This window comes from Nanorana parkeri, unplaced genomic scaffold (assembly GCF_000935625.1).
Source record: "Nanorana parkeri isolate BGI_ZX_2015 unplaced genomic scaffold, ASM93562v1 scaffold242, whole genome shotgun sequence".
NCBI lineage: Eukaryota > Metazoa > Chordata > Amphibia > Anura > Dicroglossidae > Nanorana > Nanorana parkeri.
This window is the reverse complement of record NW_017306510.1, coordinates 1,380,209-1,392,331: the sequence shown is the minus strand read 5'-3', so window position 1 is coordinate 1,392,331 and position 12,123 is coordinate 1,380,209. Positions and strand designations below refer to the sequence as shown.

The window sequence follows — 12,123 nt, the reverse complement described above, 5'->3', positions numbered from 1 at the left end:
TGTGTGTGTGTATGTATATGTATACATATATATATTCAAACTAAGTTATTTTGCAATTTGTACAATGTCACTCACTGGGTCTATCAAATAACAAGCAATATCATTAGTTGATCTTTGCTATATGCTCTCTACAGGTCATCGCTCCGATTGGGATCTGGCTCTCTTGCACTGCCTAGGGCATTCCTTCCTTTGAGGCCCTCGGGTCCTGGTAGAGATGATGGACGGTATGTGATGGCAGGGCTAGATTTAGCCAACTACCTCATCCCAGTCCTCCTCACGTCGACCCACCTCCAGGTGCTCCATACAGGTGAGTACCAGACACCTGCCCCGTGTGTGGTTTTCCGCACATGGGGGTTAATTCCAGCAATGTGTTCCCCCACTTAACATAGGCACTACAGCAAGATGGGCATGCCCAAACTAAGGAAATACAATAACCTTATGTACAATTTCCATTTAATAGATGAATCCTATCCCCTGTAGAAGCTTGAAAGGCGAAACGCCTAGGGATGAATGTTGATATACATACTTTGGAGATTACATAATGAATGCATCAATTGGAATCAATTACGGCTGATATGTATCAGAATTTTATTTTATTAAATCAATTTATGCATTATGGGCTGCCTATTAAGAAGGGATAAATCATGTTGGTTAAAATTGGGATTTTATATCCACTAATGTATGTAATGATGTTATTTATGATTCTTATCAACTAAAATGATTTTTATGTACAATAAATTCGAGATATATTTTACGCATGGCTCGATGTACATCTCTCCACAAACCCTTTCGTTCACGCCCTTCTTTGTCTAAGGCTATAAAAGAATCTGTTCTGTGGAAAATGAAGTGAGTGCTAGTTGGAGGATGAAAAAAATCTTGTAGTCAAAATTTCCTAAAACAGGGACACAGACAGGGATTAAAAGCTGATAACAACACTTTTCTTCTCTATCTATACACAAAAAGATAGGATTGATGGATTAAACTCAGCTGTATGTGTGGTATGCTGATTGATTTAGAGAGTTGAGATTGTTTGCTATGTTAAATCACTTTATGTGAGTTAGGCTAGGTTCACGAAGAGCGTTGTCTTCTTGAGAGCAAGAATTGAGAGCAGGTTACTAGGAGGAGCGGTTTGTTAGGTGCTAAAATGCATGAAAAATGCATGAAAACCCAGGGCCGTCTGTGTCCAAGCAAGCAGTGATGCTGTGCAACTTGCTCAGGATGCACACCATAACAATCAATGACACCGTTGGGCCTACCAGTGTCTTAGGAACCAGTGATGCTGTGACTGAGAGGCAGGGCTGACAATTAGGGTTGCCAACTGTCTGGGATTCACCAGTCTAGTTTTTAAGTCCTGTACCTGCTGTGTCCAGGTTTCAGCCTAGCTGAAACCTGGACACAAGATGTCAAATGTCAGGCAGACAGGGGCAACCACGGGGTCCTGGTGTTCCTGCTCGTATGCAGCCATGCTTCCTGCACTGTACGGGTGTAGACTTCCACTATGACTGGACACTGATGGTTCCAGTCTCTCTCTCTCACCCTCTCTCGCTCTCTCCCTCTCTCTCCATCTTACACATACACTACAATATACTGCGTGTGCAATGCCACATTTATACACTCAGAGCCAGGATTGTGGGGGTGCAGGAGGAACCCTTGGGAGTATTGTTTTTTTTCCATATTGCCCTTAATGTCCCTCATGCCAAAAAACATGGATCTTAGGAAACAACCTGTGACTTTTGCAGACACTTTGTGCTTTGGCCTGTTTATTAATTTCTGCAGTGTATGGACCTGAATCATAGACACAAAATGCCACTCATCACCATTTCTCCTCAGTCTCTCTCCTGGCTCTCTCCCCTCACTCTCCTTGTTCTCTCTCCTCTCTCCTTGCTCTTTCTCCTGGCTCTCTACCCTCACTCTCCTTGCTCTCTCTCCTGACTCTCTCCTTGCTCTTTCTCCTGGCTATCTCTCCACTCTCTCCCCTGGCTGTCTCTCCTCTCTCTCTCCTGGCTGTCATTACTTACTCTCTCTCTTCTCTGGTTGTCTCTCCTCACTCTCTCTCCTGGGTGTCAGTCCTCACTATCTCTCCTGGCTGTCTCTGCTCGCTTTCTCCCTTGGCTGTCTCTGCTCACTCTCTCTCTCCCCTGGCTGTCTCTGCTCACTCTCTCCCCTGGCTGTCTCTGTTCACTCTCTCCCCTGGCTTTCTCTCCTCTCTCCTGGCTGTCTGTCCTTGCTGTCTCTCTCTCTCCTGGCTGGCTCTCCTTGCTCACTCCTGTATATCCTCCCAAAAAATAATAATTCCTGTGCAGTGCTGGAGTATTCAGGTTTCACAAGAAACAGTAGCAACCCTACTGAGAAAGTTGGTTGGGATTTCAGTGCAGAAAGGGCACTGTGTTGTTAGCCCAGAAAAGAGTTCACTGGATTTCAGGTAATTTTCTGTACTTGCCATGTTTTTTAAAGGGATAAAAATGGCGCTATGAGCATGTGTTGGAGACATGAACTGAATATGGGTTTAAAAAAAATCTTTTTTGACACACATTTCAATAGTGCACAAATCTTGACAGTCACTCTAGTCCTTCTGGCCAGTGTCAGAGCTACCAGTTTTCTATCAGAGGATTCTCTGGTAGGTTAATTGTCCAAAGTATGACATATTTGATGGAATCTGGTTGTAATTACTGAGGAGGTGACGCTACAAATGCAATCTTATTGCGCTATGTTTAGTTACCACTCCTTTTAAAATATCTGTTGGCAATTCAGTAAATGCAGAGCTGACTGACAATGATGTGTAATACTCTGTGTAATTTAGTCATTATGTCATTTTTTTACCTATTTAAAGAGTGTCAGTAAGGTTACAGTCAGAATGGGCTATCCCCTACTAACAGATTATACTGACTAAGCGGCTGTCTAAGGCTTTACGCAATTGTAAGTATTAGGGATGAGCGAAATTGTGAGTTTTTATTTTGGTAAAATTAGGAAATTTCACCAAAATTTCCTTATTTTGATAAACCGTGTTAGTCTTTGGGGAACATGACATTAAGGTGTTTTTTGCTATGGTGCAATGGGCTTTAGTCTGGCTTCACACCTTTGTGTTGCAGCAATGCTTTGTTCTTTTCCATGCACAAGTTAATACCTTGCGCTGCCTAACACACTAAAGCAGCACAGTCGGGTATTTTTTCTCGTTCGGCGAGTTGGCATCCATCGTGATTGACCTGGATCTACATCAGTGGTCGACGTGATTGACCTTTGGATTATCTCAATCAACATTTTTTAGGTTTTTTTTTTTTTTTAAACAAAAGACTTGTCAACAAACCTTGTGTTTATTTACTATTGTTTTTATTTGGTGAAATATGAAAGGGGGCACCCAGATTCAGATAACCCCCTTGCCCACAGACCCCCACAGCCACTGGGCCAAGGTTGTGGGGAAGAGGACCTTGTCCTCATCGACATGGGGACAATGTGCTTTGCCAGGGGGTCCCCCCTGACAAACCACCCTCCCCATGTCTAGGACATGTGGCCAGTTATGGTGCAGGAAGGGGCCCCAAGCATTTTTTGTTTGTTTGTTTTTTGTTTCTGTGGACTGTCAAAAATTAAAAAGAAAAATGTCACCTTTTTTTTCTAATGTCAACGAAAATTGGAAAACGAAGATGTGTTTGCATTATCTAACACATCCAAAATTAACAAAAATGTCAGATTAGTCTAAAATTAAAATCCCGAAACGAATTGACTTTTGCACTCAAATCCTGAAAAATGAAATAACAAAAAATACAAAGCAAAACTAAATGAATTTTTTTGCTTGCGCACATCTTGTTTAGACCACTGGACTGTCCAGCAACTAAACAATATTCATGACTACTGTCTCTCAAATTATACAATCTAATTTTTATTGCAAGATAAAACTTGCCTTGTCCCTTTCTATTTGATGCCTATTCAGGTGATTATGCATTGTCCCGTTGCTAGCCAATTGTTCCAAACACATACCTGAAGAATATAACTTAGGATACGGGGATGAGAGGGGTTCAGGAAATGTGCGGTTGTGTTTTTAGCGTGCATTTTGCTCTCTGATTTGACCTTATTACCATTTTTAAAACAATGCAGTGTGGTTATGTGGAAAAAAGCTAACAAGCTATACTGTTAAAACTTTTTTCATTAGGATTTTTTTTTTTGCTTTGTTTAATGTCTCCCTGAGACAGTGCCCAGCTCAACATGCCTTTTGTGACAATTATGGCTAAAATGGCAAAACTGAGTATCGAGATTCTTAGACTTCGATGGGGACTGCTAAGTTTGGGTTTTGCAGATTTCAAGAAAGATTTGTAAAACTCCCAGCAAATCAAACCCAGCTAGTTTTGCTTATCCCTACTCCTGCTTACTTATTTCTTATGGAATCTGGCAGCAAGATACCCATATTTGTTAACAGCTCTGCCCACCAACAACACCATCATTATTAGGGAGCCCTACTCTCTTTCGGACATTTTATTGCTGTTGCATTAACTCTTTCTGAATTCAATGTCACAACTGCGTCCTGTAGTGACAGATCATGGGGTGGAACCATTGAACGATGTGGGGGACACAGCAGATCAACATTGCCGGAAGAGTCCATTTTTTGCACAGACTTTGTCCAGCCATTACTCTTGATTGAAGGAGCTGGGCAGGTTTTTTTTTGGACAATGAGATTACTGACAGAGTCACTTAGCATAGATTTTCTCTCTCCCCCCCTCTCTATGTATTTATTTAATGCACAGTGATCATGTACCTATGTGTGAACCTACTAAGTTGTCCACTGAAGTAGGTCGTACAGTACATGACATACACTGGCAGATTCAGCTTTCACACAACCGGAATTTTCATCCCAGTAGACAAAGAAGCCATTTTTATTGTAACCATGAGCCAATTATCATTTATATTGAATGCCTGATAAGCAAATGTATGAATACTTTTACTGCACCATATATTTAATCTCCGCTTACCTCAGTATGGTTCTTCTTGAGGTAAACCAGCTCCTCATTCAGGCCCTCTATCTGCATTTCAAGCTCAGCCCTGGCAAGAGTGAGCTGATCAATGGCTTTACGCAGCTCAATGGTGTCTTTCTCTGTTAAGAGACGGAGGGCTTGCTCATTCTCAAACCTACGAGAGAAATTTTGTCAAGTTACAACTGCTACTTTTTTTGGGATTCTATCTTTCTTTAACAGCTGTAATTTCACCATGCTTAATTTTTCTTGACAATGTGCCACCCACACCAACATTTCTAAATGGAAGTCAAAGCACAGTGAAAGTATCATAAAATGATTTCTAAAATCAAATCATACTGTCTGCATCTATTTAAAAAAATAAAGTTAGGAAGAAGGATTACTGCAATAATGTAAAAGATAAGACGTATCAATTGTTGAAGTCAAATGAAGACTGACAGTCATGGAAGAGATCTAGGAATTCATCTTAGAGCAAAAAACGTGCCTTCTACCCCAGCAGCACATACTCACTTTGCCTTAGCTACCCTGTCGCTCCATTTATCAACCTTTGACAGTGAGGAAAGGAACGTTGAATGCCCTTTTTAAGGGCTTACGCAGGACTCCTACCCTGTCCCCATGTGGCAGTGCTGGGCCAACCGCCAAGCACCAGTGTTGTCACATGAAAAGGAAAGGAAGTGAGTCAAATGTTCCTAATGTCGCTATGTCACATGTGCGAAACGAAATTCGGACATTTCGAATTCCGAATTACAGATATAACGAATGCAAACAAATCCAAATTTCCATTTCTGAAATCCGTTAGCGGTAGTTCATTCGAGCATTCGTTTCGTTTCTTATTCGTTTCGTTCGTTGCAGCAAAGTGACATTAGAGAAGGAGAAAAAAAAAAATTCCCCCTCAAATGTCACTTTGCTGCAACGAACAAATAAGAAACAAAACGAACATTCAAACGAACTACCGCTAACGAATTTCGTTCAAATCCGAATTGACTTTCACACCCGAATCTGAAAAATGAAATAACACAAAATCCGAATTAAAACTAAACAATTTTTTTGCCAGTGCACATGTCTACTTGTCACCCGGCAGCTGAATGGGGCAGAGGCGACAAAGGAAAGATGAGCATGTACTTTTATTGAGGAAGGAATTAAATCCAACTTGTTGCTTTCCCTTTAATCATTAAGAACAGGTTTGAAACTTTTAAAATGTCAAAAAATTCTAAAATTATCCTTACTTTATTCGGAAGTCATCAGCTGCCAGCCTGGTGTTGTCTATCTTAAGCGTTATAGTTGCATTTTCCACCGTGGCGCTTATGATCTAGCATTATTGATAGAGTAAATAATATAATAAAGAGTGAATTAATGAATTCATGAATAAACTAGCATATACATCAACTGGAATAAAGAACTCATATATTTTGCTTCATTTAGTAATAAAACTCCCCAGATATCTTCTAAATACAGGTACCGATAGACATTAGATAGCATTGTCAGTGGGATCGGGGAAGATCTAATATCTACAGGACACCCTCATGGAGTCTTGCCCAGTCATGATTAAGGGAGAAAGTGATTGGAAATGTTGGTAAATGTTGTCTAACTGCAACTTTTTTTCATTGAGCTGTTGGACTGATCCACCATAGGCTAAGCAGGAACAATTATGCTACCTGAGGGATCCTACTAATGGACAAAATTAGCAGAGCTAGCAGTCAGATCTTGTGTGTTTAACTGTTCTCTAATAGTTTTGTAAAGCCACCCCGACCCACTGATACTCACTACTCCAGTGACCCCCAATCCCTCTGTCCTCTGCTGCAAAATATCCTGTGCATCTAGGTATGGAGAAGCATGTGACCTACTCCAAAGATGCAGGCTCCTGAGCACTGTCACATGATCAAGGGGTTGACATCATTGACCTCTCCAGCTTCTGACATCAACCAATACCAGGTATTTTGTACATTGCTGTGACAGAGGAAGGCAGGGTGGGGAGAGCTTGAGTGGTAAATATTAATGGATCGGGGAAGGAAATTGGGGTGTGGGGTTTACACTTGTAACTTCCCTTTGTTCTAAATTGGCATTAAATAAACAAAGGGACCATATCTTATCATATTTAATATCTCCGAAGACAGTTACTTCCTACACTGCATTCTTTAAGTACCACCTGCCTGAACTAACTTAAAGAGGAACTTTACCCATCGATTTATCTCATCTCTAAAAACAGTTACTTTTAAGGCATGCCAATTGTCAAGGTTGCCAGTGTGATTATTTTAGCCCTCAACCAAACTTTCAAGCCCTCAAATGGGCTTTTCAATACAAATTAGTAAACTAAATGTGAGATTGTAGTCCATCACATGAGGGAGCTTGGAGCAGTGGCAACTTTACAACACACTCAGGGACCATGGGAAACAAAAAATAGCCACCCTCCAGAAGGAAGGACAGTGTCAGCACACATTCAGAGATGATTTGAGGATCTACAGCTGAGTGATACAGCAATAAACTACATTTTTGATAATGGTTAAGGTACTTAAATGCATTTTTAGGTTTTAGCTTAGTTTAGCATCACTTTAACTTGCATGGGAGTTACAGCAATCTGGGCCAACCAATTAAAATGCTTGAGGACATTGGCCGGAAAAAGACCAGGCGAAGATGTTAGCGAGCACTAGAGTTCTTGCAGACATCCCAATGCTGGAATGGAAGTGAAGCGGACTTTAGTACTGCTTTAAGTGAAAATTTCATTAGGTATGTGGCTTATATACTGTTTTATATAACTTCAGTGTAAATAGTGTTTTTAGTAAGGCTTGAAAGCATATAGGTAACAGTATAGTATTATAACTGTGCCAGAGTCACACAGTTGTGCGATATAATGCCAATGGACATTCCAAACACAGAGGATGTATGCTTTTGCAGCAATCTTGAGTCGGTGAGACATTGTCATATTGTCTATTGCTGAAAGACAAGCAACCCTTATGTTGATGTTACTGAAGAAAGTCGTTGTTCTGTTCTTGAAGAAATAAAAGACTTTTCTTTTTTGATGATAAAACGACTTAGAGACTGGTCATTAAGCGCTCACCATTTGTGCTAACTATCCCAAACATCACAACAGGTAATAATTTAGCATGGTCATCTGGATTTCTTTTTTTCATTGAGCTGTTGGACTGATCCACCATAGGCTAAGCAGGAACAATTATGCTACCTGAGGGATCCTACTAATGGACAAAATTAGCAGAGCTAGCAGTCAGATCTTGTGTGTTTAACTGTTCTCTAATAGTTTTGTAAAGCCACCCCGACCCACTGATACTCACTACTCCAGTGACCCCCAATCCCTCTGTCCTCTGCTGCAAAATATCCTGTGCATCTAGGTATGGAGAAGCATGTGACCTACTCCAAAGATGCAGGCTCCTGAGCACTGTCACATGATCAAGGGGTTGACATCATTGACCTCTCCAGCTTCTGACATCAACCAATACCAGGTATTTTGTACATTGCTGTGACAGAGGAAGGCAGGGTGGGGAGAGCTTGAGTGGTAAATATTAATGGATCGGGGAAGGAAATTGGGGTGTGGGGTTTACACTTGTAACTTCCCTTTGTTCTAAATTGGCATTAAATAAACAAAGGGACCATATCTTATCATATTTAATATCTCCGAAGACAGTTACTTCCTACACTGCATTCTTTAAGTACCACCTGCCTGAACTAACTTAAAGAGGAACTTTACCCATCGATTTATCTCATCTCTAAAAACAGTTACTTTTAAGGCATGCCAATTGTCAAGGTTGCCAGTGTGATTATTTTAGCCCTCAACCAAACTTTCAAGCCCTCAAATGGGCTTTTCAATACAAATTAGTAAACTAAATGTGAGATTGTAGTCCATCACATGAGGGAGCTTGGAGCAGTGGCAACTTTACAACACACTCAGGGACCATGGGAAACAAAAAATAGCCACCCTCCAGAAGGAAGGACAGTGTCAGCACACATTCAGAGATGATTTGAGGATCTACAGCTGAGTGATACAGCAATAAACTACATTTTTGATAATGGTTAAGGTACTTAAATGCATTTTTAGGTTTTAGCTTAGTTTAGCATCACTTTAACTTGCATGGGAGTTACAGCAATCTGGGCCAACCAATTAAAATGCTTGAGGACATTGGCCGGAAAAAGACCAGGCGAAGATGTTAGCGAGCACTAGAGTTCTTGCAGACATCCCAATGCTGGAATGGAAGTGAAGCGGACTTTAGTACTGCTTTAAGTGAAAATTTCATTAGGTATGTGGCTTATATACTGTTTTATATAACTTCAGTGTAAATAGTGTTTTTAGTAAGGCTTGAAAGCATATAGGTAACAGTATAGTATTATAACTGTGCCAGAGTCACACAGTTGTGCGATATAATGCCAATGGACATTCCAAACACAGAGGATGTATGCTTTTGCAGCAATCTTGAGTCGGTGAGACATTGTCATATTGTCTATTGCTGAAAGACAAGCAACCCTTATGTTGATGTTACTGAAGAAAGTCGTTGTTCTGTTCTTGAAGAAATAAAAGACTTTTCTTTTTTGATGATAAAACGACTTAGAGACTGGTCATTAAGCGCTCACCATTTGTGCTAACTATCCCAAACATCACAACAGGTAATAATTTAGCATGGTCATCTGGATTGCAGTATACTGGATAAACTCGAGTAATATGGACATATCAGCACATGGCTCATCAGCGAAGACTTAATAATACAGTAGTCACACTATTATATAGACATGCCCAGAGAGACTGAACGGAGGGGCTACATGACTTTGGGGAGTAATAGTCCCGGGAGAAGGGGTTAAAAAATAAATGGGGATTAGCTGTTCTTACCGTTGGGGTCAGGTGTCCAGGAGGAGCCGCATGGGTTGGAACTGCAAGGGCTGAGGGGCGTTCTTTCTGGAAAATCGATGGAGGAAGCAGATTGTCCCCCCCTTCCTCCCTGAATTTTGTGGTTTATGATGGTTGCATGGTTCTTTTTATATCATGGCAGCTTGGCAGGTTAAGGGGTCTTTGGGGGGTCTGAAAATCAGAGTCAATTACACAAATGGGGGGCCATCAGCGGGTATGGGTGCTTCCCCCTGTTGGTGTCATCATTTGTTGGGGGGGCCTGGCCCCTTGGAACTTGGGAGCAGTAACTGTCCTCAAGCTGATTGGAGACATGGGAGGAGTTTTTAGGAGAGGCCTTATTTGGGGTGTTGGGCACCCAAAGACCCCTTCTCAGATCAACAGTCGTTAAGAGTATTTATTTGTATATTATTTGGTTTATTACTTTGGTTATTGTTAAAGTTGGTTTGTTTAATAAAAGGGCTGCTGTGGCCGTTAAAATCCATGTTGCGTAGTCTGTGTGTTTATTGGGGTTTAACGAAATCGACGATCCATCAGTCATGTCTCTCACCAAACTGTTTATCCAAAAAATGACATATGACATAATCGGCATACAAAAATAGTTTGATCAAACACAACACTTTAGGCATTTGTTAGCACTTATGCCATTTTAATTGCTAATTTACAAAAAATAGTAAAACATTATAAAGCCACAACATAAATGAATGAAATTCAGAGAAGTGTATTTTAAATTATAGCTAGAAGTCAAATTATAGCTAGAAATGAAAAGTTAGGATTATGGCAGTGCTCATAAATCTGTCAAGTGTAGATACTATAAATTGGAATTAAAACGCTTAGTGGTTTTCCAAGGAATAATTAGCTAACAGCATTTTACTGACTATTTTGTATGGTAATAAAAACATTGTTCTTTACAAGATTGTTCTACAAACTCTAAGGCTTAAAGTGTTATTAAACCCATGACACATAATTTGTGATATGTAAGCCACACTTACATGTTGAAAGAAATGCGGCATACGTCTCTTTTCAGCGCAATGTATACTCCAGAAGAACAAATTCAGGATCTGATAAAGGACTAAAGGTATTCAAGATCCGATAAGAAACACTTCCATCTATTGGGTGGCTATGCTGCCTTGTGGAGCCGCTGCATAGCCCCTACATGAAAAGATGCACACACAGGCACAGGCGAGCAGCTCTTTCACAAGATGGCTGTTCTGTTCACCAGCTGTAGTTCCATTTTTTGGGGAGTTAGGTAATCCCTCTATGCATGCTTCCTGACTAAAAGTTCAGGAAAGCGCTGTCAATGAGAGAAAGCCATAAGTACTGTAAACATCATCAGGTTCCATGCGCTGTACATGTCCCATCACCCTATGCATGTGTGTTAGCATTGCAATTCTGCTGCTCTCTTCACCTGCTCATGTGCCAATCAATCCCTGGAGGAAGAGTTGGGAAATAAAACATCCATGGGGCACCAAACTGCCTGTGAATGGAACATTGGCACATCAGGGCTGCTTTTCTAGGCAGGAGCAGGTGGGACCCTGCAGGGGAATGAAGCCACCTTAAGGGCTTGTTCACACCAATTGCGGCGCGTTCCAGAGCGGTAGCTGCTGGAACGCACTGCAATCGCTCACAAAACTTCCCCCTGCGTTCTAGGGCGGGAGGGGGCGTGGCATTGAAGCAAGCAGCATTTTTTGCATTTGCAGTGGAACGGAAGCCAGGCAATGGAACAACGCCATTGATTTCAATCCACTGTCACGCCCCCTCTTACCCCAGAGCACAGCGGGAGGTTTTTTGAGCAATTGCTGTGCGTTCCAGCAGCTACCGCTCTGGAATGCAACGCATTTGGTGTTAACAAGTCCTAAAAATGGAAGTAGAGGCTGGGGAATTTAGCTTTGGGTATTCCAAGCTTTCAGTGCTAGATATTGTAGTGTGGTACATATAGCTCTAAGTTGGTTAAACTTACAGTGCTTAGATAAAAAAAAACTTTTGCATTGACAGGTTAAGGGTTTAATTTTGTTGTGTAAATTGTTGAGTCAGCCATTGTTATCTGTGGAAGCTGAAAAGTACATAGCAGCATAGTTATGTTCTTTGTAATTTGTCTAGAAATCTAGAAAGCCTAGAAATCTACTTGGGATTTTAAAGCCATGTATTGATGTCTAAACATGTATGTACTTCAGATATATAACTCATTTAACCTTTCAATGTATTTATAACTCAGCCTTTCTCAACCAGGGTGCCTTCTGGCTCCTTCAGGGGTGCCTCAAAATTTTTGCACAGTGTCATGCCTTTCCGTAGTGAAGCAATGTGAAGGGGGATCTTAAT

At 41.0% G+C, this 12,123-nt stretch overlaps 1 protein-coding gene across 1 annotated transcript in view; it reads right to left on the bottom strand.

The window, feature by feature from the left end:
• Positions 1-12,123, bottom strand: part of LOC108787105 (keratin, type I cytoskeletal 19-like) — a 40,034-nt gene that overhangs the window by 25,148 nt on the left and 2,763 nt on the right. The window contains exons 2-3 of the mRNA XM_018556562.1: positions 6,185-6,267; positions 4,959-5,115 (exon numbers count right to left, since the gene is read on the bottom strand). Of these exons, the coding sequence (XP_018412064.1) occupies positions 4,959-5,115; positions 6,185-6,267 (240 nt within the window). The remainder of the gene's footprint in view (positions 1-4,958; positions 5,116-6,184; positions 6,268-12,123) is intronic.